Here is a 27,998-nt window from a genome sequence, read left to right on the forward strand (position 1 = left end):
CCCTGGGGTTTCTTTTTGAGGCACAAGTGTTTATCCTTCAAACTGCCCTGTTGGGGAGAATTCAATGTGCAATAAAGCAAGGAAGGGGAATAAAGCAAAGTTCAGGGCAGCAACAGTAAAATCTGGGATCAAACAAGTGGAAGGTGGGTTTAAGGTCCCTCCCAACCTAACCCATCCCATGGTTCTGCTGCTAAAGCTCTGTCATCTTCCCCTGCCAAGTACTGCTGAGGAAAGAGCAGCTGGCTGATCTGAAGGGGTTAATTAACAAAGACATTATCTAAAAAACCCTCAAGCAGAACTATTTTGCAACACCCACTTCAAAAATTCCCCGTTGCTTCTGTTTAAACACCTGAAACACCACAGAAGGAAATTATGATAATTTCCACTCCAGTAACATTTCCATCATTGCTTTATTGATTCCAAACCCGAGAGGAAAAAAAATAGTTTAATTTACCAATATTTTTACTCCCCTTACATAGTTCACAGCCATGATTTCACTGATTAGAGGCCACAGAGTTCAATATTTCTGTGCATAACCTTAGTTTTTCATTTGCACTTTTGTGCTGCAAAGGCTTCTTTGAGATTAAGCACCAAGACGTGGTGGGAATACAGAGAACAAGCAGTGGTTGAGATATCAGGAAAAGTTTCCTGGGAGAAGAGGGAGTGCTTCTAGCTAAAGGAGAGGCAATCTGGGATAAAAACATTCTGGTTAGAGCCTGTGAACATCTGTTCCTAGGGGTGCTGTGAGCAGTTAATTCCTTCAAAATAAAGATTTCAGTGATCCCACGGGCTCAGGCCACACCTCTGCCCCAGGTTCCCATTTCAGTCCTGACTCACAGAGGTGAGCAGCAGCTCTGGTGTTTCTTTTTCCAAGGAGGACATGTGGCAAGCAGGATTTGGAGATTTTGGGGTTTCAGCAGCTGTGCCAGCCAGATGTGCAGAAGGCAGGAAGGTGTTTCCACTGGGGGATCCCCCTCTCCACTCCCAGGGAGAGAGCTGGGGAGGGAAACAGGGGAGCTGGAACAGATGGAGGGATTTTAAGGCTCCTGGCTTCAGCCCTGTAGCAGATTCCTGGCCACAATCATCCTCATGACCTCGTTGGTACCTGCAGCAGGATGGGGATGCAGGGGAGACACAGTTAAGGCATGGTCCAATGTGGTAACTGAGAGCACTGGAGATTTAATTAGCATGATGTGCAGTTTGATAACCAAGAGCAAACAGAGCTTTGAAAATTACAAGATTGGATCAAGTATGGCTGACAGGAAAGAAGATTTAACTAAATAGAAATGTAAAGTTCATCTGTGTGATGTTTAAATGAATGCAGGAAAAAATCACTAGCCTTCCTGAAAATGGTATATAAGCATATGTAGCTCACAGTAAAATTCACATTCTGATCACAGATCACTAGTCCCTGTCTCTCTCTCAATTGCTGATAGTCCAATATTTTCCCCACAAAAGGCCAAGAGAACTCTTCCCTGTTGTGCAGTTTACAGCAGAGAGCAGCTCTTCCCACCAGCTGAAGTGGCATTTAGGAGGAGTTGGGCTGAAACCCAACTGCCAAGTGCCAGCACATTGCTTGGGAAAGCTGGTGCTGCTTTTTATATGGGTGTTGGGAGGATGCAGAACTGGATTTACACCAACATCTGAGCTCTCTGCTTCACATCCAACACACACACAACACAGCCTGCAAACCCACTGTAAGAAACAGCATGTACCTTACTCTTATTTACCTGGGTGTAAGTGAGGGGATTTCAAAGGGAAAACAAAATATTTAGGAGGCCAAATCAAGGTTAGAAAAGGCCAGATACATGGAGACATGATGTCAAATAGTGCAAACAGACCAAAGTCACAGGAGAGGAATTATTAGGGAGAATCATCACGTGACAAGGAGTAATGGGATGAAACTGGACAGAGGCACTGCTAACATGACAACTAAATATCTTCCTCTGCTGTAAGGCTCTTAAAATAGCCCAAACTGCTCCCACTCTCAGAGCTCCCAGCCAGGGCACTCACACACAGCACACCTCCTGCTCAGAGCAGAGCAGGGCTCTGAAACAAGAATCAGTCATGTGGGAAGGTGGGTGCTGGAGTCAGGGGTCTCTGAATTCTTCAGAGAAAAATCAGAGTGCAGGGAGTGAATTAAAGCTTTTGGGTGGCTTGGAGTGTATTTAGCCACTCACATATAAAGCAGACATTTAAGCAGAAGTAAGTCAGTAATTTTAGAATTCTCATAGATTAAGGTGTGGTGGTCCAAGTTTGCATCTTAGTTTGTTGGAAAAATCCTATATAATAGTATGTAGTGGGGAGAGTTGTTGCTTTTAGCCACTGGCTTTTGCCAGGGCTTTTAGCCATTCACTTATTGCCACTGCATTTGCTACTGCTTGGCCACTACTTTTTGCCATTGCCTGTTGAGACTGATGTGCTTTGGAATAAGACGTGCTTTGTAATAAATAACCTTTTTAACAATCAGCTGCTTTGCTTATTTAGAAAATAACCTGACAAAGTAGGAACCTAAGAGCTCCAGAGGGGCAGTTTTTCACCTAACCCCACTGCCACCTCCACTTGTAATAAGAGTGTTTTTTACCTTCCAGGATCTGGTGGACTCTGATGTCTCGCACGAATTGCTGCACTGCATAATCCTTCAGGTAGCCATAGCCCCCGTGCATCTGCAGAGCCTGGTTACAGATCTAAGGGGATAACACTGCTGTCAGGTCACTTGTGGAGGGCACCTCAGTAAGGTAAGGACTCAGGAAACTGGGCTTTTTTTTTTTTTTCCTGGTCACCTAATCTCATCTCTTAAAAACGTGGTGTGATTTTCAGGCACCATCAGTGCTGCTCTCGGTGCTATCACGTTACCTGTTTGACATGGAGGGTGTGTTTATGTGAACAGCAATGCAGAAATATTCAGGAATGCATACAGAGATACCCAGGGATGGGTGTTTTTAGGGAATAAATCGATTATTGAGGCGTTTCTGAGGTTTCTGATGCAAACCTGAACCGCCCGATCGCCACCTGGTGGCCGCTCATGGGAGCGGCTGGCAGGGCGCTGGTTTCCATGGAAACACGACTCCGTGTGTCCCATCCCTCAGTTTGGGATAGAAAACATAAAAACAGCAAAAATGCAGAATGATGAGCATGTAGGATAGCTTCTAAAGGACACTGGTCTAGGAAGTGTCAAGTGTTCTTTTTCCCCCATTTTGCTTTCTCTTTATGGGGACATTTTGATAAGGTAACAAAATAAGATATTTTTCAAAGTGGTTTCATAATTTTCAAAGCAACAATGCAATTTTTCAGAGGTCTAGGAAAAAACACTTGCTACCTAGGAACAACCACCCTGCAAGGTGCAAATTTTCCTAGGAAAATAAAAAAACTCTGCTGCTGTGTTGTCTCCCTTTCAGTCCCCTAGGAAGTAGTATAGGAAGAATGGTGGAAAGATGTTTTAATTCTCAGATTGATCCTTGTGTTGGGTTGATGTGACCAGAAATGTGTATTCTATCACCATCTGCTGAAGCTGGGTGGGGCAGTGACCCTGATCTCCTGGTACATATTATCTGCTAATGGGCCATCTTTAAACCAGCTGGGGCAATCATCTTTATCTTTCCACAGCCCATCCTCCCTCCAGGAGATATCTCCTGTTAATGGGCCAGTGAGTCCCAGTGCATGACTGATAAAATTCCATCATCCCACTGGGAAATGCTCCAGCCAGGGGAGGAGCCAGGCCTTTCCTACCCAGAGAAAAACTGAGATTTTGGACACCAAGGTACCTTCTTTCCACTGGATTCCAGAGGAAAACCAGACCTTTCCACATCATCCCTGGACCTTCAGAGGAAACTGCACCTTCTCCAGGAGCACTGCTCCAGCTGAACCACATCTGCCACTGCAGGAGGATGCAGCCACCATTGAATGGGACTGCTGCCACCACCCTGACTGACTGACGGGTGTCAGCTTGGATTCTGACTCTGGCAGGGTTGGGATTGTTCTTTGTAATACTGCATTTCTATTTTAATTTTCCTAGTAAAGAACTGTTCTTCCTAATTCCCATATCTTTGCCTGAGAGCCCCTTAATTTCAAAATTATAATAATAATTTGGAGGAAGGGGGTTTCCATTCTCCATTTCAAAGAGAAGTTTCTGCCTTTATTGGCAGACACCTGTCCTTCAAACCAGGACAATCCTGCAGCCTCCATGTGTCTTATAAAACATCCTGTCCTCAAGTGACACTCCTGGCTCTGAGTTTGGCTTTGTGTCGCTACAACATCAAACTCCTCCCTGACACTCTGAGCATTAAGGGGGGGGTCTCCAAGCCTCTAATCAGGATCCCAAGTGTTGTTTGAGTCACCTACCCCAAAGCACTCGTCGGTGGCAAAGAGCTTGGCCATGGAGCAGAGCACGGCCGCATCCTCCCGGCCGTCCTGCAGCGCCCGCGCCGCGTTGCGCACCATGAGCCGCGCTGCCACCAGCCGCGTGGCCATCTCTGCCAGCCGGAACTGCAGGTACTGCCGAGCACAGCCAGGGCAGGCATCATCAGCACCCCGCAGCCCTCTCAGCCACCACCTGCAGGTAGGGCTCAGGCCTGACTCGCTTCCCTGCTCTTCACTTCTCCAGGGATGGCCCCAGGGTGAGGAAGAGCTCAGCTCTGGGGGCAGAGCTGCTGCAGGCGTTACCTGGTTGTTGGCGAGGGGTTCCCCGAACTGTTTGCGGACACTGAGGTGCTCCTGAGCCAGGAGAACTGAGGCATGAGCAGCTCCTAACGAGCAGGAAGCTGGTGGGAGAAGCCAAGGACACAGAGTGAATGTGAAGCTGCTTCAGACAGGCAGCAAGAAGGTCCTGCCCTCCTCCCCTGGCTCTCTTTGCCTTCTCACCGATGTTTATCCTGCCTCCATTGAGCCCCTGCATGGCGATGCTGAATCCCTGCCCTTCAGCTCCCAGCCGGTTGCCCACAGGAACAACGCAGTCCTCAAAGATCACAGCCCGAGTTGGCTGGGAATTCCAGCCTACCTGGGAAAAAACACAGCTCCTTCCAGACTGCATGAGGAGCAGCACAGCTCCAACACAGAACCACCAGCCTGATCCCAGCCCTTGGTCTCGCTGCCAAGCTGCCACAAAGCACCTGTGGTCTGCATGGTTTGGCCTCAGTGTGGAAAATGGAATGGATGCTTTTGAGAAGAGGCACAAATCCAGTGATCTTGATGTTCCTGAGACTAAAATCAAAGGGATGGGTATAGGTCAAACTTCACCAAAGCTGGACTTGGCTTGGTAAAACCATGCCAAGCTGGGACTCTAATCCCATCCATGAAGACATCCCTAATGCTTTGCACAGACAAGCTCATTGGGACGACAGACACAGCCTCAAGCTGGGCAGGGCAGGCTCAGGTTGGACATCAGCAAGAATTTCTCCATGGAAAAGGCTGTCAGGCATTGGAATGGACTGTCCAGGGAGGTATTTGTGTCACCACTGCATGTATTTAGGAATGCCTGGATGTGGCACTCAGTGCTCTGGCTGACAAGTCAGGATCATTCACAGGTTGGATTCACTGGTCTTGGAGGTCTTTCCAATCTTAATGATTCTGTGGTTCTGTGATCTCTGCCCTGCACTTCCCTCAAGCAGACAGGAAGCACAAACCAAGCCTCTTACCTTCTTCTCCTTCTTGCCAAAGCTGAGCCCTGGCATTCCCTTCTCCAGCACGAGGCAGGAGATGCCCTTGGGGCCAGGGCCCCCGGTGCGACACATGACCACGTACACATCAGTGTCACCTCCCCCGCTGATGAAGGCCTGCAGGGGGGCACAATAAGAACAGAGGGGCTTTGGGGTGGTTCTGCAAACTAACCCTGAGCCCACAGCAGCAGCTGGCAGGGTACAGAGATGGAGAGGCAAAGACCCCACAGACAGAGGCACTTAGGGTGGTGAAAGCTCTGCAGAGCACAGAGACAGCAGGAATGGGGAGGACAGTGAGACCCAGGCCCCGGTGTGCAGGCAGCTTTAAAGAGGTACCTTGGAGCCATTCAGGACATAGGTGTCCCCTTTCCTCTGAGCTGAGGTCAGCAGGGAAGCTGCATCACTGCCACTCCCTGTTTGAGAGGTAAGGAAGCAGCCAGTGAAGCAGAAGATCCAGAGCCTACAAATTCTCCCTGGGACCATAGCCTGAGTTTGTACCACGAGCATCTCAGCAATCATCACCTGCCCCTCCCCAAATTCACAAATGAACATGGAAAGAAACTTTTCACCTCCAGACCTTTGCAATGTCCATATTCAGTTAAATAGAAATAAGATGTCCTGGTTGAGTTGGGGATGCTCACCTGGCTCAGTCAGGCAGTAAGAGGCAAATTTTTCCATGCTACAGAGAGAGGGGCAGAACCTGCTCCGCTGCTCCTCGTTGCCAAAGGTGTCGATCATCCAAACACACATGCTGGGGTGGGGGAGAAGGAGCAGCACTGAATATAGATTGTACAAGAACATTCCTGGCTGAACAGAGGAAGGCTCCATGGAGCTGAGGCTTGAAAATATATTGTTACACCTTCCATTCATTCAGCACAGACTCACTGCCCTGTGGAACAGCAGGCTCCTGTTTAAGAGCCTCAGTCCCACCTCCATGCTCAGCCCTGTTCACTCTCCAAAAAACTGCACCTGAGGACAGAGTCATCATTACAGCTCTCTGTGCCAAGTGACCTGTCACTGGACATGTCTGTACAAGCAGGACAGCCCTGGCATCAGGTGGTGCCTCTGGGCTCTGTCACAGCACAGCTGAGGCACAAAGGCTTTTTCCAGGCAGGTTACTATCTATGGACAGCTTAAGTGGCAGAGCAGGGAACAAAATCCAGAACTTAATCCCATCCTGCATACCACAAAGCTAAAATTACTTCTTGGTGGCATCTCAGTATTTGTTTACTGCCATCCAGGGATCCTCCCAGGGATGTGTGTACTCGAGGTCACAATTTGAATATTTAAATAATGTGCAGCAGCAAGGGAGCTGCCTCCAGCTGGATTTAGAGCCCACAGAGCAGCCAGGCTGACACCACCCACCCCTGCCCAGCACACTCACTTGTGGATGCTCATGTAAGCAGTGGTGCTGGTGCATCCTGTTGACAGAGCTTCAAAGATTATGGAGGTGTCAAGTCGTGACAATCCAGAGCCACCAACGTCTGGTTTCACATAGATCCCACCAAATCCTAGCTGGGCTGCCTTCCTCATCGTTTCCACAGGGAATATTTCCTGTTGGGGCAGGCAGAGATACCCCAATGAATATTCAGGGTCAGTTCAATCTCTTTTGGCATCCCTGGGTTACCAATTCCAGTCTCACCAACCTGCAGAGTTTAAGTCAACTGGGTGGGTCAAAGAAGAGGTGGTACCTACACAGCCACACTCCATCTTCAGCAGTGAACCCAAGACTCAGGTGACTGAAAAACCTGGCTAGGAAAGCTTCAAGGTATTTCTGATTATTTCCCCTCCCTCCTACAGCAGCAGCTTCAACAACAACCTGCAGAGCTATTGCAGGAACCCCTCAGTGAGACTTAGGGCCCATAACATCCTCAGGGAGGAAGAAAGGGAGCAGTACAGCCCTTGTGGTGCTGTCCTACCTTCTCATCCCACTCGGCCATGTAAGGAGCCATCTCCTTGGCAGCAAAATCAAAGGCAACTTTTTGGAATTCTTTCTGATCCTCAGTCAGTCCAGTGGATGCTAGAAAAGCAGGAGGAGATCAGAACAAGTATGTTGAGGGAAGGCAGCACAACCACCTTGTGTGTACCCCAAACAATTTCAAGGTGCCCCTCATCTCACACAAACAGTTCAGGGTCTAATAAACTGTGCTGAGAGCAGGGGGCTTTGGAAGGACTTTCTTGGGACAAACAAATCCAAGATCCCAGCTGTCTCTGTCTGCTCCATGGAAAGCCAGTCCATGGCAGCTGTCACTCCATCTCACTAAATCTGTGCTAAAGAAATGTGAGGGAGCAGTGCTGGACTTCAAAGAAAGGAGGCTTGGAAGCAAATAAAGAATAAAGCAGCCCTTTGGAAACAGCATCTAAAGCTTTAGTTAGGTTCTGCATTAGAAACCTGCTGCTTCACCGACACATGGATCCAAGATTGTTTTGTTTGTTCCTCTCCTGAAATTCCCAGGTATGCTGCCTCAATTTTAAATGTTACATTTAGACATTGAAGCAATCTACAAGGTGTTCTGGAAGGGACCCTAAAGACCATCTTGTTCAAATCACCTGACACTTTTTCAAGACCAAACCCTGTCCAACCAACCCAGCACTGCCAGGATGGGGCATCCACAAATTCTGGGCACCCTGTGCCAGCTGGAATTCTGTCAGAGGAATATCTAACCTAAATCTCTCATCTTTTAGTTTAAATCCATTCCCCCTTGCCCTATCAGTCTGCCCGTGTAAAAAGCTTTTCTTCATTTTTATAATCCCCCTTCTTTGAGAGATATTCTCTGATTCACTAGCAAATCTGAAAAAACGTGAAAGCCTAACAAAGGTAAGGGAAGGACAGGGAGAGGGGAGCACCTTCCTTGGGGGCTTTGTCCTATAGGTGAACAGGGGGTAACAAGGAAAAAGAAGGGACAGGGAGAGGGAAGGACCTTTTTTGTGGATCCTGTCCCACTGCTGAGCAGAGTCTCACAAAGGTAAAGGCGGGAGAGGGAAGGACCTTTTTTACAGGGCTGTGTCCCACTGCTAACACCCACCCACCGCGGGCTGTCCGGCCCGCAGCGCCCTGTCCGGGAGCCGTGACACGGGAAGAGTGACACGGGCAGCAGTGACACGGGAGCCGTGACACGGGAAGAGTGACACGGGAGCCGTGACACGGGAAGAGTGACACGGGCAGCAGTGACACGGGAGCAATGACACGGGAGCCGTGACACGGGCAGCTGGGGCCATCCCTCCGGGAGGGGACAGGCGGTCCGGGGCCACAGTGTCGCTGTCCATCTCCCGCCTCCCCCGGCCGCCCCGCAGCTGCGGCCGCTCCTTACGGTCGATGCAGGACGCGATCCCCCGGCGCCCCAGCAGCAGCCGCGCCGCCGCCCGCGGGGCCGCTCGCCACGCCATGGCCATGGCCGTGCGGGGCCGCTGCGCCTCCCGCGGCCGCTTCCCGGGCCCGGCCCGGCGGGGCAGGCTGGGAGCTGTAGTCCTGCCCCCGGCGCCGCCCGCCTCCCCGGGCGGGGAGGGAGCGAGGGGAGCCGGCCCTGCCCCGGCCTTTGCATAGCGGGCACCGCTTCCGAGCGCGGCTTCCTCCTCCTCCTCCTCCTGCTGCTGCTGCTGCTGCTGCCGCCCGGCACCGCCAGCATCCTCATCGCCCCGAGCGGCACAGGCGGCAGCGGCCCGCGCCGGTGAGCGGAGCTCGGAGGGCTGGCAAGGAGGGAGGGAGGGGAAAGCTTGGCATAGGAGGTGGAAAAGTTGATGCCAGCCGGCCTGGCAGGAGGCGGCCGCGCTGAGAGAGAGGGCAGGGGATGGGCCGGGCTGCCCGAGCCTCTCGGCGGAGGCACGGGGGCCGTAGGGCTGGGAGGGACCCTGGAGAGCAGCCAGCGCAGCGCCCCGGCGGGCACGGGCACCGGCAGAGAGCGCGCCCGGGGCTCGGCGCTGCGCGGGGAACGAGCCGCTCCCCAAGGGCTCGGGTGGGCACAGAGAGACCCAGAGCCGGGGCCAGGCTGGGCACAGCAGAGCCAGAGCCGGGCTGAGCACAGGCAGAGCCAGAGCCGGGCTGAGCACAGGCAGAGCCGGTGCCAGGATGGGCACAGGAAGAGCTGGAGCGGGAACAGGCAGAGCCAGAGCCAGGGTGGGCACAGGCAGAGCCAGAGCCGGGCTGAGCACAGGCAGAGCCGGTGCCAGGATGGGCACAGGAAGAGCCGGAGCGGGAACAGGCAGAGCCAGAGCCAGGGTGGGCACAGGCGGAGCCGGAGCCAGGCTGGGCTGAGCTCTGGACACAGGCTCGGTCCCTCTTGCACATTCAGAGCCAGAGCCAGGCTGGGCTGAGCTCTGGACACAGGCTCGGTCCCTCTTGCACATTCAGAGCCAGAGCCAGGCTGGGCTGAGCTCTGAGCCAGGCTGGGCTGAGCTCTGGACACAGGCTCGGTCCCCCTGGCTCAGCCGGGGCGCTCGCAGCCGCTGCCCCGCAGCCCAGCCCTGCTGCTCGTGTCCATCAGGGCTCCAGGGCGCGGTCCCCAAGCCCTGCCAGCATTCACACTGATAGAGGAAGTGGCTGAGCTCAAGGAAAGATTTATTTGCTCTCCACTCGCAGTGCTTGCAGCTCTCTGCCTCAGCCATCTCTACTTTTTTTCAGCTGCCTGAAGGAGCAGTAATTCCTCCTCCTTCTCTCGTCCATCAGGTGCTTCTCAGTGAAGAGAAGATAATTCAGAGAGACCAGAGATGCCTTGGCCGAGCAGAAAGAGAGACAAAGGAGCAGTAGCAGGTCTGTGCTGACATCCTGACTGATTGAGCATCTCTCATTTGAGGTTGCAGGCTCTAGTGCAAGTACAGGCAGCCGTGTTAACCGTCTGTCTTTGACAGGCTGTGTCTTACAGACAGCATTTCCTGTGCCAAATGGGCTGAGCAGCCAGGCGTGACTGAGACAAGCCTGCCAGGTGTGTGATAAGGACAGTGATGTATTCCCAGCACAAGGGGGTTAGGAAATGGATCTCAGACCCATTTATGCAGAGCTTTCAGGTCCTGCACAGCAGAGTGGGTCACTCAGAGCACACCCAGTGCAGTGGCAGGAAGCTGATGTGGTACCAGCTGCAAAAACAAAAAGCAAGAACACTGTGCTGGAGGCATCATGATGTGGTGTTTAAAGTACATGATGAAAAAATTGCATACTTGGCTCATCTGTGCTACTCATCTGCTTGATTCACTCTAGCAAATAACCATCCTTTTACCCTTTAATCACTTCTTAATAATTGGGAGTTTTTTGTCTGTGTCCTGAAGAAACAAAGGATAGGGATCCCTTCTGGACAGGTAGCTCAGTGGAGCTTAAGCTAAGATTTCCAGCTCCTGCAGGAATTGAAAGTTTGGTTTGCTTGGTGAATGTTCCTCTTACCAGATTCACCTAAATCTACTTTGTTGCCTGCAGCTGATTTCTCAGCAATTAATTAAAAACACTTCATGTGGGCAAACATGAGGTTTTTTAATTACTAATTGGGAGTATTAAACTGCATTTTTGCACACACAAAAATATCCTTATTTCAGATGCAAATTAGAAATACTCAGAATCATTGGTGCATAATGCTGCTACCTTATCCTGAGCACCTGGGCTGCCCCAAACTCCTGCTGCAGTCAAATGTGTGAAACCAGCTTGGACAACTAAAAATATTTTTTTTGAAACAAAATGTGTTTTATCTCCATGTCTTTTAAGATAAAAAAGAACCTGATGCCAAAATTGCCAAAACCGAGGAGGAGACTTCAGATAAAGAGGAAGAAGAGAAATCTTCAAAACCTCCAGCTGGGAGCTCCAAATCAGGATGGAAGAACTGGAAGAAAAAAGAATCTGAGGCTGGTGGGGAAGAAAGCAAGATGACATATTGTCACTGGCTGCTGAAATCAGAGCCTGAGAGCAGGCTGGAGAAGGGGGTGGATGTGAAGGTGAGCACTGGCACCCCTCACTCAGCAAAGGACAGCAGCAGGGCCACTCCTGCCCAGCTGCAGTGCCCACATGCTGAGGGACAGCAACTCACCTTGGTTTTTCTTCTCAAAACCCATTTGTCCTCCTGGAAATTGAAAAACAAAATGTTCTTGTCCAAGGTGATAACCTTGGGGTTTCATACATGTAATACTAGAGGAAATCAGCTCCTCAGGATGCTTGGCTGTTGGTCACAGCAGCAGCATCTATTTCAGACTCTGCCTTTACACTGCTGCTGCTTTCTAAAGGTTTTCTGTAGGCCCTGTGGGAGATAAAAATTGTGTCAAGTTTGTGCTATAATTGAAGGAGCTGCTAGCAACAAATGCTTAGGCTCAGTGCAGACACTGTGAAGATCAGAAACCTCCTGAATGAATCTTTATTTTCATTTCATTTGGCAGTTCAGTGTTGATGACTTGAAAGCTCAGCCTAATCAGACAACCTGCTGGGATGGAGTAAGGAACTACCAGGTAGGAAGCACATGGGGGCACTGAAATGGCAGCAGGAGGAAGGTGGCTCTGCCCACAGCTTGTTCCTGTGCCTGAAGCATTTCCTTTTGGGCCACTCTGCCTGTTCATACAGGTTCATTTTGGCAGGGAGCTGAAATCAACTCCTGCTTAGTGGTCTCTAAGTCAGAGGTAGATTCAAGCTGGGGAATATTCTGTTAAATCATCCAGTTTTTCTTTCACTTTCATACTTTACAGCAAGTCTGTACTTCCCCAAATCCTCTGTCACTTTTGCTTTCTGTTCCAAAGCAATTCCCCCTGTGTTCCCCTGCTGTGTATGATCCCTGTACTGTACAGGATTCCCTGTTCCCCTACACATGATCTGCTCTGAGTTGTTTGCTGACAGCTCTCCTGGGCAAGGGTGGCTGAGCTGTTGAATTCCCACACACTTTCTGACCAACTGCATCTTGCTCTTTAGCCTTGTTTTTGCTTAATTTCATTCCAACACAAAAACATCTCTATGACAACTGTAGGAAACATTATCTGAGTAATTCTGAAGCTCATCTACCTCTCCTCTTGTTGGTTCCTATTCTTGGCTGCTTACAATGAAGCCCTGAGAGCTTGATGGAAAGAGCTGAAAGTCTCTTGTTTACTCCTGGCAGGCAAGGAATTTCCTGAGATCCATGAAACTTGGGCAGCAGGCCTTCTTCTACCACAGTAACTGCAAAGAGCCTGGCATTGTGGCCCTTGTCAAGGTGAGTGTTTATGGATGGGTTATCAAACAGCTCATTGCTTGTGTCCCAGCCCCAAAAAGGGCAGGAGTTGTCCAGTGAGAGCAGGAATGAGCCCAGGACACCTCAGCTCAGCACTGCAGGGCTGACTCAGCCATGTGTCCCCAGAGGGATGGAACCAAGCTGTGCTGTTTTCCTGCTGACATTTCAGGGCACTCCCAGCCAAGCCAAGAGCTGTTGCACACTGATTCCAACCTGACTCACTCCCTTCTAGTCAGCAGAGCCCACAAGGCAGTAGAATAAACCCAGGGCACAGAACAGCTTTTTCTTTAAGAGAACTCATCACAAAGATCATCATCAGCTCCCCAGTTTTTCCCTGTTCCATGTCCTTCCACACTGATCTCCAGCAGGTGATGCTGCACTCACTGTTCTGCACTTCTTCCACCCAAGAAATGCAAAGGAACTGTCAGAATGGAGTTCAGGGAATGCAAGGCTGGTTTTGCACCAGGATTATGCCTTGGCTCATGCCCTTTGCTGACAGGTGTTTTGAACTGATGGAAACTTTCTTCTCCCTTTCTGCTCCAGATTGTAAAGGAGGCATACCCTGATCACACACAGTTTGATCAGAAGGATCCTCATTATGACTCCACCAGCAGAAAAGAGAACCCCAAATGGTCCATGGTAATGTACTGCATCAAATACAGCTGTTCAGAACCCCAAATGGTCCATGGTAATGTACTGCATCAAATACAGCTGTTCAGAACCCCAAATGGTCCATGGTAATGTACTGCATCAAATACAGCTGTTCAAGCTCTGTGTGCAGGCCAAGAGAAGGGAGAAGGTTCTTTGCATCTTATTGAAAATCTTAAGCCTCTGCCCTGGCCTAGCTGCCTTTTTCTCTCTCAAGAGAAAATTCAATCCTGTTTTCTCTGCTTTTTTCCCCCTTATCCCTTCCAGAAGGCTGCCAAAATGTATTTCCCTAAATTTTCAAATCTTGGCTGCAGAGCTGGCCACACGTGGCAGAACCTGAGTTAGAGAAATGAACTAAGAACCACTGTCAGTGCACAACAAACAAATCTGTAGTTTTGAGGCACATTAAATTGCAGGGAAGGGAGTGTTCATGGGCTGGCTACATCCCACATCTGAATTTTGTATTGTCAGTGCCAACAAATCACCTGCCAGAAATACTGGGAAGTTCTTTTAGCCTTGAGCAGAGCAAAGCTTGCAGTTTGAAATGCTCAGAGGTTTTATGGGATGTGTGGAGCTGCTGTCCCAGCTCTCCTGTGCTGCCCTCCCTTGCAGGTGGATGTGCAGTTTGTGAGGATGACCAAACGTTTCATCCCCCTCTCAGAGATCAAGGCTCACCACCTGGCACACAAAGCAGATGGGGGCCCCCTCAAGGACATGATGCTCTTCAGCAGGCAACGTCTGTCCATCCAGCCCCTGACACAAGGTGAGACCTCCAGGGGCTCTTGGCTCCCTCTGTCAGGCAAGCTGGAAGTTTCACTCATGGTTTTTTCCTTCCTTACCACAGAGGAATTTGATTTTGTCTTGAGCCTGGAAGAGGAAAAGCCACATTAAAGCAGCCCAGCTCCCTCCCAGCCTGCTGATGCCTCCTCCTCCTCCTCCTCCTCCACCAGCACAACTCTCAAGTTCACCTGCTCAAGCACAGCACCACAAATGTGCCCACACAAGATCTGCAGCCACACATCCCTTCCCCTCACACACTTATTTTTGCTTATTTTTTCAATAAATAAAGCCTTTTGGAATCAGCTGTGGCTACTTGGGTTTTAATAGTGGAAAAATCTGTAATTTTTCCCTTGAGGAAGGAACAGATGCATCCTCTTTGTTTAGTTTGGGATCTAGTGCAGCCCCATGTACTGCAGAGGGACATTATTCTGCAGGCAGGAATTCCTGAGTTCTGTCTAGAACCAGGAAATTAAGAATCATTGAATAGCCTGGGTTGGACATGGACATGGACAGGGACAACTTCCACTATCCCAGCTCGCTCCAAGCTCTGTCCAGCCTGGCTCTGGACACTTCCAGGGATTGGGCAGCCACAGCTGTGCCAGGGCCTCACCACCCTGAGGGAAGAATTTCCTCCCAACATCCCATCTAAACTACCCTGTGTCAGTCTGAAGCTGTCCCCCCTCATCCTGTCAGTGCATGCTGTTGTGAACAGTCTCTCTGGAGATGGATACACAAAGCAGATCACAGCCAACTTCCTGCAGGTACAAAAGTTCCCACCTTATTTTAGTTCTGACATCAGGGAAATGGAAGAAAATAAAACCAGCTTGCTAATTTTTAAGCCACATGGGTCCTCCATCAGCACAGCTGCCAAGCAGTGACACAGCTTAAAGAAAGACCAAGGATTTATAAAGATAACAAAGGACAAATTCCTCCAGCATTTTTGGAGAGCTGCACACTGTGGCACTTTGAAAGAAAAATCTCTTCATACCACAGGAAAAAACCCAACCCAGTACAAACCAGTCAAACTCATGCACAGCATTTGACAGCCAGGGCTGGCTCTTTTTAATTGGAGAGACAAAAAAACCCAAGTTTTAAAATACAGCCATTGAAAAGACGACGAATTAAGAAACATGTAAACACAGCAGAGGCTTAATTACAAGTTGCACTGCTTGGTTTGGTACTTGCCCACTCCCCTCTGCCTGGCAGAGAGGGAATGACCCAAGTACAGCACAGAACCACCAGCTCAGGTGCAGCACCTGCACCTGCCCCTTCACATGCTCACAAAACACTGTTCTAGAGTACCTTGTCCTGGAGTGACCCCAGCTGCTCTCTAAGGATGCTCCACCCCACACAGAGTGGCTAATGAATGGTCCATCAGATTCAGTAAAAATGGGAATCATTCCTGAATTCTGGTTCCACACACAGGGACACAGGGGACAAAGTAGGAAAAACCCCCAAATCAATGCACAGGCTCATGCACCTTTTCCAAGGGAGCCCTCCAGGAATGATGAACAGATGTTGAACAGCCAGGCAGTGATCTCACATCCAGCCAGGCAGGGAAAAAAAACCACTCCTGGAATGCAGAGACATCTCCATCCAGGGGGTTTCTTTCCTACCACATGGCCTACAACCCAGGGGAATAAAGGGAATAAAGGAATAAAGGCAAGGAGGGAGCTGAAGAAAAGCTTAAGAAGGTTGTAAGGGTGCTGCTGTGCTCAGCTCAGCCATAGCACAGTTTGTTATCCCCAAGGGCTCCCAAAGGAGCTTCACTTGTCCCTAAGGGATTGTGCCTGGCTGCAGCACAGCCAGCTGCCCCAAGGGAGGGAGGGAGTGTCCAAAGTGACATCCAGCTCTCTGCCATGGTCCCCAGCCCTGGCACAGCCAGGTCAGTGCTGTCTGCAGTGAGTGTTTGAGCCTTGGGAAGACACAGCCCCAGCCCAGGGCACAGACCCCCCTGGGGGACAAGCCACATGTCCAGGGGTGCACAGCAGCACCATGGGGTGACAGGAGCATTCAGCAGAGATGAGAGCATTAGTGTCCTCTACAGAGCCAGACTGGCCAGCTCTACTAAAAACCACAACCTTACACGTGGTGAGGGAAAGATAACTTACTTTGGCAAGCAGAAACACACATTGATCACTGAAATACAGTAGCTGTCATTACATAAAAAGCTCCCCTTCCCACCCCAGCCCCACTCCCTCCACTGAACAAAGCAGAAACTTCCATTTCCCAGCTGCAAGACACCTGCTCTACATTCAGCTGTAGGACAGAGAACTTGATTCCAGAGCCAGAAAGAAGCTGGACAAACTAGTGAGCCACAAACTCAGGGAAATCCAGACAAATCCCATCAGACAGAGCTCATGTCCCAGCACTTAGTGCAGGTTTGTCCCTCCCTCAGGTAGGAGGTCTCAGCACCTGCTTGCTGAAGGGCAGCTGAACAGCATGGACATTCTCCAAACTCAATCACACCTACAAAGCCACATCTGATTTTAAATGGAGGAGTGATTTCCTTCTGGGAATGTTCTCATGAGTCTACTTAGCTGAAGGCTAAAAGCAGCTTATTTAAAAAAAAAGAAAACCCACATTCAGGTTCTCAGCTCATTGCATGCTCTCAGACCTCGCTGGTGGCTTCAGCTCAGGCCTCAGGAATGTGTGTCTGGAATCAGAGCTCTGCCACCCTTCCAGGTGCTGCTTGGCTCCTTCCAGCAGCCCACACTGGCCTGTTTGAGCCTCCCACAATTGCATCTCCCTTCTGTCCCCACTAATCCTCCTCCTGCAGGCACAAGGCAGCAAACCAGACCCCCCACACGTGTCCCCACGCTGCTGTCTGTCCCTACACAAGCCTGCTCTGTCCCAAGGACACAGACATGGGCAGGGCAGCACAAACCCACCCACAGCAGAGCCCCAAGAGCTCCAGAACTGCTCCCCACACCTCTGCAGCAGCACCTAGCAGCCAGTGTGGATCTTGGGAATGCTCAGACAGCTGCCAGGACAGGACTGGGAAGGCACAGCTCATGGCCAGGAGCCCTCCTGCCCCCACTTGTTGCCCATCCAGCAGCACTGGGACTGTCACTGCTCTGCCCACCCTGTGCCACCTCCTCCTGCACCCACACACCTCAGTCCCTCCTCCCAGCCCCAGCTCCTGCTGGGACCCAGCCCGTGTTCCCAGGGCTGGCTGGCAGGAGTCAGTCCCAGGAATGAGCCACCTGCACCATCCAGCTGCTCCTGGCAAGGAATCCAGCAAGGGGAAGCAGCAAGGGGACAACACCACAAGATTCCCAGCAGGTCACACCAGTCTCTGATCCCTCCTCCAGCATCCAGCTAATCACCAGGCTGTTTTCCCCAGGGAAGATTTTGGAAAGGCAAGAAAAAATATCCTACAGAGCCCCAGAGCAGCCTCCTCATGGGGAGAGGAGTGCAGGCTGGGCCTCAGGTGCTGTGTCCTTCCTTGTGGGCACACAGGAGAGCAGGCAGCTCTGGAATGGCCTCAGAGCAGCCTCACACCCTGCTCCAGAGGAGTGATGGATTGGGAAGTGCTGAGAGCTCCAGAAGAGCCTCAGGGCAGCCTCAGACCCTGCTCCAGAGGAGTGATGGATTGGGAAGTGCTGAGAGCTCCAGAAGAGCCTCAGAGCAGCCTCAGACCCTGCTCCAGAGGAATGAGGGATTGGGAAGTGCTGAGAGCTCCAGAACAGCCTCAGGGCAGCCTCAGACCCTGCTCCAGAATGGATGGATTGGGAAGTGCTGAGAGCTCCAGAACTGCCTCAGAGCAGCCTCAGACCCTGCTCCAGAGGAATGATGGATTGGGAAGTGCCAGCAGCTCCAGAAGAGCCTCAGAGCAGCCTCAGACCCTGCTCCAGAGGAATGAGGGATTGGGAAGTGCCAGCAGCTCCAGAAGAGCCTCAGAGCAGCCCCAGACCCTGCTCCAGAGGAATGATGGATTGGGAAGTGCCAGCAGCTCCAGAAGAGCCTCAGAGCAGCCTCAGACCCTGCTCCAGAGGAATGAGGGATTGGGAAGTGCCAGCAGCTCCAGAAGAGCCTCAGAGCAGCCTCAGACCCTGCTCCAGAGGAATGAGGGATTGGGAAGTGCTGAGAGCTCCAGAACAGCCTCAGGGCAGCCTCAGACCCTGCTCCAGAGGAATGAGGGATTGGGAAGTGCTGAGAGCTCCAGAACTGCCTCAGACCCTGCTCCAGAATGGATGGATTGGGAAGTGCCAGCAGCTCCAGAAGAGCCTCAGAGCAGCCTCAGCCCCAGCTGCAGAACGGATGGACTGGGAGGCGCCGGCAGCGCTCCCGCCCCATCCCAGCCCGGCCGTCCTGGGAGGAAGGGAATGGATCAAGGTGGGGGCTGGTTCCTGGCAGTGTCTGAGCTCTCCTGGTGCCTGCTGCTGGCTGTGCCCCGGGCTCACTGCCTCCCGTTGTTCTCTGCTGCCTTGGCCTCCCCGTGCGAGGACGAGCCCTCGAAGCGCTGCGAGGCGATGGCGGCCTGGTGTGACATGCTCTTCCTCACGATGTCCCCTTTCCTCCACAGCACCACCTCCTGCAGGGACACGCCCAAGGCTGGTCAGGGCTCCTCAGACCTGCTGGGAGGCCTCCTGCTGCCCCACCCAGCCCCCCGGGCTCGCTGTTCCACCCACAGCCAGGACACGCCTGGCACCGCAGCCTGCCCGAATTTGGGTGGAGAGCTCCTCCCTGGGGACAGGGCACACTGAGGACATCCATGGCACTCTGTCCTACTGATAAGGTGAAGCACAGAAGCTCCACCACTGAACAGAAAGAAATCCCAGACAGTCACATTCCTAACTCCTCCCCACCACCACACACATGGACATTCTTCTAGACCACCTTGCCACGTGATGGATCCCAAATTCCTTGTAAAAGCATCCAAATCACCCACCCACAGGTCCAAGGAGAACAGCAGCTGTTTCTCACCACCACGTGATGAATCCCAAATCCCAAATTCCTTGTAAAAGCATCCAAATCACCCACCCACAGGTCCAAGGAGAACAGCAGCTGTTTCTCACCTGCTGTTTGAAGTAGCGCCTCTCCTCCTCATCGATCAGCACCAGATTGAGGTAATAACGCACAGAGAACTTCTTGTTGATGTCCCTCATGGTTGGGGTCAGCTCATAGCCAGCCAGAAAGAGCCTGATGGGAATGGACTCCCCTGGAAAGAGCACAGAGCTGTCAGCACAGACAGGATGCAGAGAGAAACAGGAGAGAAACAGCCAAACACAAACTCACACAGCCACAACCTTGGTCACCGTTCCCACAAGTGGACTAACATGAGCTCAAGTCCCTTCAGAGACCAGCAGGTCCACAGCCAGATCCTGCCCTTGCTGACACCTGTCCCAGCTCCACTCTAACAGCACAGACCTGCAGCAAGACAGCACTGCAGGAAAAAATGAGTAAGGTGACATTTTCTCTGGCAGGTGACTCTGCTGGGCAAAGGAACAGTGGCACAGGAGATTGGCACAGAGCAATAACACCCTCTCTGCTCCCAGCTGCAGCAATGTCAGCTGGTGGCCCATGCCAATGTCCCTGCCCACCCAGGGACGCCAAATGTCACTGTCCCCCCAGGGATACCAGATGTCTCAGTCTGAGGTTTCTCCTTTGCCCCCAGATCACCCCAGAGGGACATGAGGTGGTTCAAACCCTGGTTCTCCCTGAAGCAGCCAAAGAGAGATTGCTGGAGATGGTTTTCTCTTGTTCAAAGGATTGTTTATTTTTTCTTATCTCAGGGACTTTTTGCCTGGCCAGCAGGGTCTGCTCAGCCTGGCATCCATGGTGGAATCTGCCTGCTGAGGGCAGGGCTTATCTTATATAGTTTGTACTACATATTACATGTTTACAAAATTTTCCCAATACAGCACAATTTTATTAAATGGTCCAGCCCTGACCCCATCCAATCTAAAATGCCAGTGTGTCACCCAACATGGATAACAAGAAGAAGGAGGAAAAGGTGTCCATCCCCCAAATTCTCCATCTTGGCCACGTGTCCCTTATCATAAATATTCCCAAAATTCTATTTATCTACGTTCTAACAATTTAATTTACACTTTACTAATTTTGGTAGCTTGCTTCCATTCTCTCTGTGTTGGTAATTTCCCCCAGGGGTTGGAATTCAGCGCCTGAGACACCAGGGTCTCACTCAGGGGTCTTTGAGACCTTTGCCAGGGGGGTTTTGAGACCCCCAAGGAGGCCAGGGGTACGCCCTGGGCTCCCACATGCCAACTGTGAATTTATAGCTGGTTCTGCCACTGCTTCATCAAAAGAATTAAGCCATTGCAACTCATTCTGCCTCAGTTCCCTCTCGTCACACTGGAGAAGGAAGGAGATCAGATCCATCCCCTGCTCTGAGCCCACCACTGGAACAGGATGCTGAGCACACAGCAGATACTGCAAGAGTCATATTCCCACCCCAAAAGCCTCCAGGAGAGGAATCCTGGGGGCTCCTGTGCCCTCTCACCTCTCACAGGTGCCCCATCCATGATCTCATACTTGGCTATGGTGTCGTTCTCGTGGTACACGTTGGGGCCCGTGCCCGTCGTCTCCCTCTTGATGATGTCTATCTCCATGTGCTTGATCTTGATCCGCACCAGCAGGAAGTAGATCTTCCCCACAATCACATCTTTTAAATGGTACCTGGTATGAGAGGGGAGGAAACAGCAGGATCAAACCCTGTGCAGCAGAGCAGGGCTGGGGCTGACGTGCAGGAACTTGCTGGGCAGGCACTTTGCTCTCATCCACAGCAGATGGCAAATCAACCACCCCCACCAGCAACCCGCCCTCCTTTTCCATCCTCTGCTCTTTTGGGAACCCACAAGAACATTTAGCATGAGCAGACAAATTAAAAACATCACTTCAGGCTGAATATCTGCAAGAAACCTCTGTAAGAGCAAAGGCTACAAACTCAATATTCTAGATCAATTAAGACCCACCCAAATCACACAATCATTTAGGTTGGAAAAGACCTCTGAGATCATCAAATCCAACCTTTGGCCAACCACCACTTGCAGGGAGATTTGCCAGCACCAGCTGGGAAAGATGTACTAAGGGTAGTTTAAAAGAGCTCTTCCCAAGTTCTTTGCTGGAGTTAACTCCCACTTCAGCTGTACTGCCTGGTAAGGAGCAAATATTGAATTTTGGAGACACCTGGAAGTACTGACCTGGCTGAGGACACAGGGAGTGGGAAGTTACAGCCAGAATTTCATGTTGTGCCACAGCCATTGCTTCCCACTCCTTGATCCAGACACAGGGGAAGGAGAGGAGCCCCCAGGTCAGGGAGAGTCTGAGCTCCCTCCCAGCCTCTCTGGAGCACGTGGACATGGAATTCCTTAGAGGAAACCTCCAGCAGGTGAGGCCCCACAGCCCCAACTGCTCCTGAGACACTCACTTGGACTTGTTGTACTCAAACTCGATGTGCAGGCAGTCCTCAATGCCCACCTCCATCTTGATGGAGGAGTTGAGCTCGGGGTAGGTGCTCAGGGTGTGCACAACAATGTCCATCTCCTTGACCACGTCGTTCAGCCGGCGGCTCACGGTGGCACGGAGGAAATAGCTGCAGGGACAGTGCCCTCCCATCAGGGTGACACAGGGACAGTGCCCTCCCATCAGGGTGACACAGGGACACAGGGACAGTGCCCTCCCATCAGGGTGACACAGGGACAGTGCCCTCCCACCAGGGTGACACAGGGACAGTGCCCTCCCATCAGGATCACACAGGGACACAGGGACAGTGCCCTCTCATCAGGGTCACACAGGGACAGTGCCCTCCCATCAGGGTCACACAGGGACACAGGGACAGTGGGTGACACAGGGACAGTGCCCTCCCATCAGGGTGACACAGGGACAGTGCCCTCCCATCCTGACACAGGGACAGTGCCCTCCCATCAGGGTGACACAGGGGCAGTAGGGACACTGCCCTCCCATCAAGGTCACACAGGGACACCAGGGACAGTGCCCTCCCATCAGGGTGACACAGGGACACTGCCCTCCCATCAGGGTGACACAGGGACAGTGCCCTCCCATCAGGATCACACAGGGACAGTGCCCTCCCATCAGGGTGACACAGGGGCAGTAGGGACACTGCCCTCCCATCAGGGTCACACAGGGACAGTGCCCTCCCATCAGGGTGACACAGGGACAGTGCTCTCCCATCCTGACACAGGGACAGTGCCCTCCCATCAGGGTCACACAGGGGGCAGCAGGGACAGGCTGGCTTGGGCTGCACTATCCAGGAAGCCTTACTATACAGATCCATGTAAAGAGCTGAAACATGTTTGATTGCAAATCTAAATAAAATGTGATCAACTCAACAGATCCACTGAGAAAGGTCATTTTTCCCAGTGAAGATTGGAACCTTTTCCTTGGCAAGGTGAGGTGCTCAGTTCAGCTCAAGCATAGCTGAGACAAGGTTGAGTGGATTTCAGGAACAGGGAATGTCCAAAGAGACAAAATAAGCAGGAAACCAAAGAATTGCCACAGGGAAGCAGAACAGCAATAAAGCTCCTCTTCCCATGTCATTTACTCTCTTTTAGTCCAGGTCTGAACAAAATAAACCCACAGCAAAAGAGCCCCCAGCTCTTTACATGTACCTGCCCCTGGAGCAGCCAACAGCCCACACTGGAAAAGACAGAGGGAATTTACAGATGGAAAAACAGGATCCTCTCAGCTTCCACACATCTGTGAGCCCGAGTTACCTAAGCCCCACTTTGGGGATCTGAGGAACAGCCTGCACATGTTAAAACCACTGCCCTTTGCAAGATTACATCAGGCTGCACAGCCACACCTCCCAGTGCACATCTCAGACTTTTCCAACCCCCACTCTGAAGCCAGTGAAAGGATTTTGAGTCAGTTGAGTGCCTTGATGTGAAATATTTCTAACATATGAACAAGGCACAAGTGAAGCATCTGTTTGCATACAGAGCACAATTAAAATTGACAAGACTGATTACAGCAAAAAAAAAAAAAAATCCCCACTGGAGACTAAACCAAACAGTTTATTTTGATTTTTTGAATTATCAACTAAATTAGCAAGTATTTGATTCAGAAGGGGCTGATTTCTCTTGTCACTCAAAAGGGGAAAAACAAATTCCATAAAGAGCCTGATGCATGCTTGTAAAATAAAGTTCTCAAAGCAGCTTTTTGCCATTCCCCAAAAATTAATTTGGAGTTGTGCATCATCAGAGTGAGTATGAGCAGTGAGAGAGAGCAGAGCTGGGGGCAGCCAGGGCAGGGCACTCACCGGAGCTTCACGTTCTGCCCCGTGTAGGACTCGTAGGGTTTCTCCACGTGGGTGAACTCAAAGTCAAATGTCTGTGACTGAGTGAATTCCCCAGGTCTGGCCAGGTCCTTCACCAGGGACACAAACTCGTGGTGGTTCCCTCGGTCATAGTAGAGCTCTAGGAAAATGGAAATCCAGGTTAGGCTTAACCCCAAGTGACACAGGAGATTTTCAGCAATTGGCCAGGTCACTCCTTCCCTGAATGCCATTCACCAGCTGCACTTGTTCCCTGCTCTCCATCACAGCCAGGTGCAGGCCACAGCTGTCCTGCCTGAAACAGGAAGGGAAAAGTCCACACAGCCTCCTTTACTATCATCAATCAAGAACTTGCCTCAGGGAGACATGAGTTGCCTGTAATCAATATTAAATACGGTTTGCAGCTCACACAAACACTTCCAATAATTTTCTGCACTCTACTGCAGGCCTAAGGCATTGCCACTGTGAGGAAAAACCAGCACTGCTTGTGTGGAACAGGCAGTGACAGAGCAAAACTGAGGGGACAGGAGGATTCCAACTGCTCCTGCTTATCCCTGGACAGCAAAGAGCTGGAGTGGCCTTGAGCTGCAGCAGGGAATAAATGACAAAAACTGATCCTGCTGCACAACCTGAGTGTGGGGAGGCAGCTGAGCCCACTGCTCCTCCAGCCCATGGGTAACACATTAATGGCCATGTGAGCACAGTGAGGGAAGAGCTCTCAGCTCTGGGAGCATTGCTCAAACCAGCTCAAGTAACCAGCATTGCCTCATTTTTTTCCCCACAACCTTCCCACATCAGCAGGAAACTAAAGTTTCCTCATTTAATGAAAGCAATCCTCCACACCTCCACACCGAGTTTTCAGCCTCAAGACAAAACAACATAACCCTTAAAACTCTGCAATTTGCATGAACAGCTTGGGATTACCCAAAACCATCAATGAAAGCTGCCCTTCCCAGGCCTGCGTGTGAGCCTGTGCCTACAGGACACCCACACAGTCCTTCTGCAAAGGCAAATCCTTTCTGCTTAGATGAGGCAACAAAAACCTAAGTCATCACACAATCACACACACACAGGCTCAGTGTCAGCACTAAACTGTGCAGAGGAGGCTTCTGAGAGGTATTAGAGGTGCTCAGGAGCTGCAGTTCTGCCCTCCTTGAGATGCACAATGAGATTTCAGCTTTTAAGTGATGTCTGTTTGTCACAGCCTTTTGCTCACCTTATCTCTCTAATGGAAATTTTGGCACTAGAGCTGTCCTCACTGCACAACAGCAAATGTCACCAAGCCCTTTAGGCTGGGCAGGTGACATAAATAACCAAGCCTTTCTCTCTGCACTGAATTTGTGTGTCCACTGAGAGGAATGTGCTGGCTGATGTGACAGGGAGAAGCCACGTGCCAGCAGAAAAAGGGGAATCAACCCAGAGCATCGTGACACAAAATGCAGAAAGCACAAATCAAACTCAAAGCAAGGGGAGGAAAATGGCAGTGCACTGAGTTCTCTGCTACCTCAGAAGGTCATGCTTGGCACCCTGCAGCCTTAGAGCAGAGTGATGTTTCCCACACTCCAGCCTGTCAAACAGGTATAAGCTGTAATTTCAGGTTTTCAGAGCCATAGAGTTTCCAGACTGAGAAAATAACCTGCCAACATTTTGATGGCTTGCTCAGGCCTCAGCCACCAGAGGTGAAACCATCTGGAATGGGTTCTGTGCTCACCTGAGAGCAGGCAGGACCCAGCACTCACAGCCTGGCCTCTGGTACCTGCTCTGGAGCATCTTCCCTGTAAAACATCCCTTCAGCAAGAAGTCAGAACACAAGCAAGAGATGGAAAGCATTGAGAAGTGCAATTAGTGCTACGAACTTCACTGATTTATCTAAGAGGCCTGAGGGGAATAATGACAAATGTGCAGCCACAGCAGCTCTAACACACCCTGCTTGGGCAATAACGTGCATACAAAGCAGTTATTCCACACAGGCATGGCTCAAATGTCTTCCAAAAAAGGGGAATGAGGAGCAGGCAAGGCAGCACAGCAGACAGTAGAGCAGGAAACAAAGTTTATGCTAAATTTCCACTGGCAAGTGTATCACTAGGAACTCCTGAACAGCCTCACCAACACTCCATCCTTTCCAAAATCCAGAGTCAGGCACAGGCAAAGCCAATGAAACTCTCAAACAGCAGCATGGGGCTTGGGTGGAAAATCTGCTCCCGTTCCCTCACCACACCATTTGCAATGCAAAGGCTGCAGGCCCCTGGCTCCAGCAGGGATTTGGGGGTTTAGAGCCAAGCACAGAGAGGCACAGCTGTGAGGCTTCACATGCAGCCACATCACTGGGAAGGAACAGCCTGAACTCATTTTGGCCTGTGGGACTCAAGGCATGTCTGCTCTGATGGAAGGGTGGGTGTGGCAGCTGCCCTTCCTCTACGAAAGCAGGAAATAATAAACCTGAATTGGTTACACACACTGATAACCACAAGTTTTGAACAACTTGAAGTCGCCCGACCAACCGTGCAGGGATGCGTGGGGTAGAAGGTGGGGTCAGCCAGGCTGAACCTGCAGGTTCCAGGAAAGGTGATGCAGCTAAAAGGGACATATGGATCCTGAGCATCCCTAAGGGGATCAGCAGGCAGCTCCTGGAGCAGGGAGCAGCAGCCTGGGGAGCAGCTCGGGGCTGACCTGCAGCTGCAGGACGGAACCAAGCGCGCCCGGCTCGCAGCCGAAATCTGCCACCCAGCAGAAGCCAGAAACTAGGACAGGAGAACAATGACCTGGAAAAGGACTGGAATGCCCTTCCTTCTGCCAGGGCTCCAGCCTGGAGAACAGGCCAGGCTGCCCAATTCACAGGGTGGAATAAAGTCAGGCGGCCGTGGGAATGCTGCGTGCAGCAGAGCATCGCTCGGGAGTGAAAGGAACCTGCTCAACACCACTGGGATCCCAGTGCCATGGGCACAGCAATGCCCCCAAATTCCCAGTACCACTGGGATCCCAGTGCCATGGGCACAGCAATGCCCCCAAATTCCCAGAATCAGTGAGATCCCAGTGCCATGGGGCACAGCAATGCCCCCAAATTCCCAGAATCAGTGAGATCCCAGTGCCATGGGCACAGCAATGCCCCCAAATTCCCAGTACCAGCAGGATCCCAGTGCCATGGACACAGCAATGCCCCCAAATTCCCAGAATCAGTGAGATCCCAGTGCCATGGGCACAGCAATGTCCCCAAATTCCCAGTACCAGTGGGATCCCAGCGCCATGGGGCACAGCAATGCCCCCAAATTCCCAGTACCACCACTGGGATCCCAGTGCCATGGGGCACAGCAATGCCCCCAGATTCCCAGTACCAGTGGGATCCCAGTGCCATGGGGCACAGCAATGCCCCCAAATTCCCAGTACCACTGGGATCCCAGTGCCATGGGCACAGCAATGTCCCCAGCACCAGTGAGATCCCAGTGCCATGGGCACAGCAATGCCCCCAAATTCCCAGTACCACTGGGATTCCAGCGCCATGGGCACAGCAATGTCCCCAGCACCAGTGGGATCCCAGTGCCATGGGCACAGCAATGCCCCCAAATTCCCAGTACCAGTGGGATCCCAGTGCCATGGGCACAGCAATGCCCCCAAATTCCCAGTACCACTGGGATCCCAGTGCCATGGGGCACAGCAATGTCCCCAGTACCAGTGGGATCCCAGTGCCATGGGCACAGCAATGTCCCCAGCACCAGTGGGATCCCAGTGCCATGGGCACAGCAATGCCCCAGAGCCCCGGTAGCAGTGGGGTTTCCATGGGGTGCAGTGATGCTCCCTGGCCTCTCAGCACCAGCAGTGCTCTCTGAACCCCTGGCACCCGCAGGGATCTCAGCACCATGGGGTCCAGCAGCGCTCCCCAGACCCTGCGCCCCTGTGGGATGCTGTGGGATGCTGTGGGATGCTGTGGGATGCTGTGGGATGCGGTGGGATGCGGTGATGCTCCCCGGACCCCAGCGATGCTCCCGGCACCAGCAGGGGCCAGCCGGGCCCGCAGGCCGCCCCGCTCACCGATCTGCCCGATGAACTCCACTTTGATGCCCTGGTGCTCCAGCCGCTTGTTGGGGTTCTTGAGGGTGAGCACCACCCGCCCCGACACGGTCTCGCCGTCGTAGAAGAGGAAGTATTTCTCCTTCTTGCCTTCCTCCGTCTTGTGCTCCACCCGCCGCCGGCTCTCGGCGTCGCTCAGCACCAGCTCCAGCTCCGGGCTCTGCCCGAACCCGAAGAAGCTCATGGCCCCGCGGAGCGGCGCGGAGCGGCGCGGGCGGACCCGCGGCCCCGCTGGCGGATCGCAGCCGGGGCGGGGCTGCGCGGGGCGGCGGTGACGCCGAGGAAGGCACCGGGGAAGGCAGCGGGGAAAGTACCGGGGCAGCGGCGGCGGTGGGGGGGCCGCAATGCGACAGCGCTGCCGGGGCGGCGGCGGCGGGACCCGCGCACCGCGCACCGCGCACCGCGCAGCGGCAGCCCCGCCCCGCC

At 52.0% G+C, this 27,998-nt stretch overlaps 4 protein-coding genes across 6 annotated transcripts in view; 1 reads left to right on the forward strand and 3 right to left on the reverse strand.

The window, feature by feature from the left end:
- The window catches only part of LOC306812220 (beta-galactosidase-1-like protein 2), a 152,360-nt gene that overhangs the window by 22,454 nt on the left and 101,908 nt on the right, over positions 1-27,998 (reverse strand). The window lies entirely within an intron of this gene.
- On the reverse strand, positions 392-9,103 carry ACAD8 (acyl-CoA dehydrogenase family member 8). Its single transcript, XM_079326616.1, has 11 exons — positions 8,966-9,103; positions 7,574-7,674; positions 7,039-7,208; positions 6,296-6,405; positions 5,991-6,067; positions 5,634-5,771; positions 4,861-4,996; positions 4,663-4,760; positions 4,342-4,494; positions 2,585-2,687; positions 392-1,105 (listed from the first exon to the last, which is right to left on the reverse strand). Exons 1-11 carry the CDS (start codon positions 9,045-9,047, stop codon positions 1,053-1,055), a joined length of 1,221 nt encoding a protein of 406 aa, XP_079182742.1. The 5' UTR covers positions 9,048-9,103; the 3' UTR covers positions 392-1,052.
- Positions 9,176-14,550, forward strand: THYN1 (thymocyte nuclear protein 1). 2 transcript variants are annotated; one of them, XM_079326637.1, is made up of 8 exons: positions 9,176-9,322; positions 10,318-10,401; positions 11,341-11,567; positions 12,003-12,071; positions 12,710-12,802; positions 13,364-13,459; positions 14,081-14,231; positions 14,313-14,550. In XM_079326637.1, the coding sequence occupies exons 2-8, from the start codon at positions 10,359-10,361 to the stop codon at positions 14,357-14,359; spliced, it is 726 nt and encodes a 241-aa protein (XP_079182763.1). In that variant the 5' UTR covers positions 9,176-9,322; positions 10,318-10,358; the 3' UTR covers positions 14,360-14,550. The 2 variants fall into 2 exon arrangements, with proteins under 2 accessions (XP_079182763.1, XP_079182764.1); XM_079326638.1 differs by having other exon boundaries at positions 9,179-9,322; positions 10,273-10,401.
- Positions 15,282-27,998, reverse strand: VPS26B (VPS26 retromer complex component B). Its single transcript, XM_079326635.1, has 7 exons — positions 27,534-27,998; positions 23,493-23,649; positions 21,642-21,806; positions 20,715-20,890; positions 19,270-19,412; positions 18,526-18,785; positions 15,282-17,803 (listed from the first exon to the last, which is right to left on the reverse strand). The coding sequence occupies exons 1-6, from the start codon at positions 27,754-27,756 to the stop codon at positions 18,651-18,653; spliced, it is 999 nt and encodes a 332-aa protein (XP_079182761.1). The 5' UTR covers positions 27,757-27,998; the 3' UTR covers positions 15,282-17,803; positions 18,526-18,650.

The sequence above is a fragment of the Erithacus rubecula genome, assembly GCF_903797595.1.
Source record: "Erithacus rubecula genome assembly, chromosome: 25".
NCBI classification, from domain to species: domain Eukaryota; kingdom Metazoa; phylum Chordata; class Aves; order Passeriformes; family Muscicapidae; genus Erithacus; species Erithacus rubecula.

What these genes read in the sequence shown, in the direction of transcription:
- ACAD8 (XM_079326616.1), bottom strand. Translation starts at nt 9,047, where the DNA reads ATGGCCATGGCGTGGCGAGCGGCCCCGCGGGCGGCGGCGCGGCTGCTG. An exon ending in TGGCCGAGTGGGATGAGAAG is followed by an intron (nt 7,209 to 7,573) that starts GTAGGACAGCAC and finishes CTGCCCCAACAG; the next exon opens with GAAATATTCCCTGTGGAAAC. An exon ending in AGTCCACCAGATCCTGGAAG is followed by an intron (nt 1,106 to 2,584) that starts GTAAAAAACACT and finishes ATCCTGCTGCAG; the next exon opens with GTACCAACGAGGTCATGAGG.
- VPS26B (XM_079326635.1), bottom strand. Translation starts at nt 27,756, where the DNA reads ATGAGCTTCTTCGGGTTCGGGCAGAGCCCGGAGCTGGAGCTGGTGCTG. An exon ending in GGGCAGAACGTGAAGCTCCG is followed by an intron (nt 21,807 to 23,492) that starts GTGAGTGCCCTG and finishes CTGTCCCTGCAG; the next exon opens with CTATTTCCTCCGTGCCACCG. An exon ending in GGATGGGGCACCTGTGAGAG is followed by an intron (nt 19,413 to 20,714) that starts GTGAGAGGGCAC and finishes TGCTCTTTCCAG; the next exon opens with GGGAGTCCATTCCCATCAGG.
- THYN1 (XM_079326637.1), top strand. Translation starts at nt 10,359, where the DNA reads ATGCCTTGGCCGAGCAGAAAGAGAGACAAAGGAGCAGTAGCAG. An exon ending in AGAAGGGGGTGGATGTGAAG is followed by an intron (nt 11,568 to 12,002) that starts GTGAGCACTGGC and finishes TTCATTTGGCAG; the next exon opens with TTCAGTGTTGATGACTTGAA. An exon ending in GCATTGTGGCCCTTGTCAAG is followed by an intron (nt 12,803 to 13,363) that starts GTGAGTGTTTAT and finishes TTTCTGCTCCAG; the next exon opens with ATTGTAAAGGAGGCATACCC.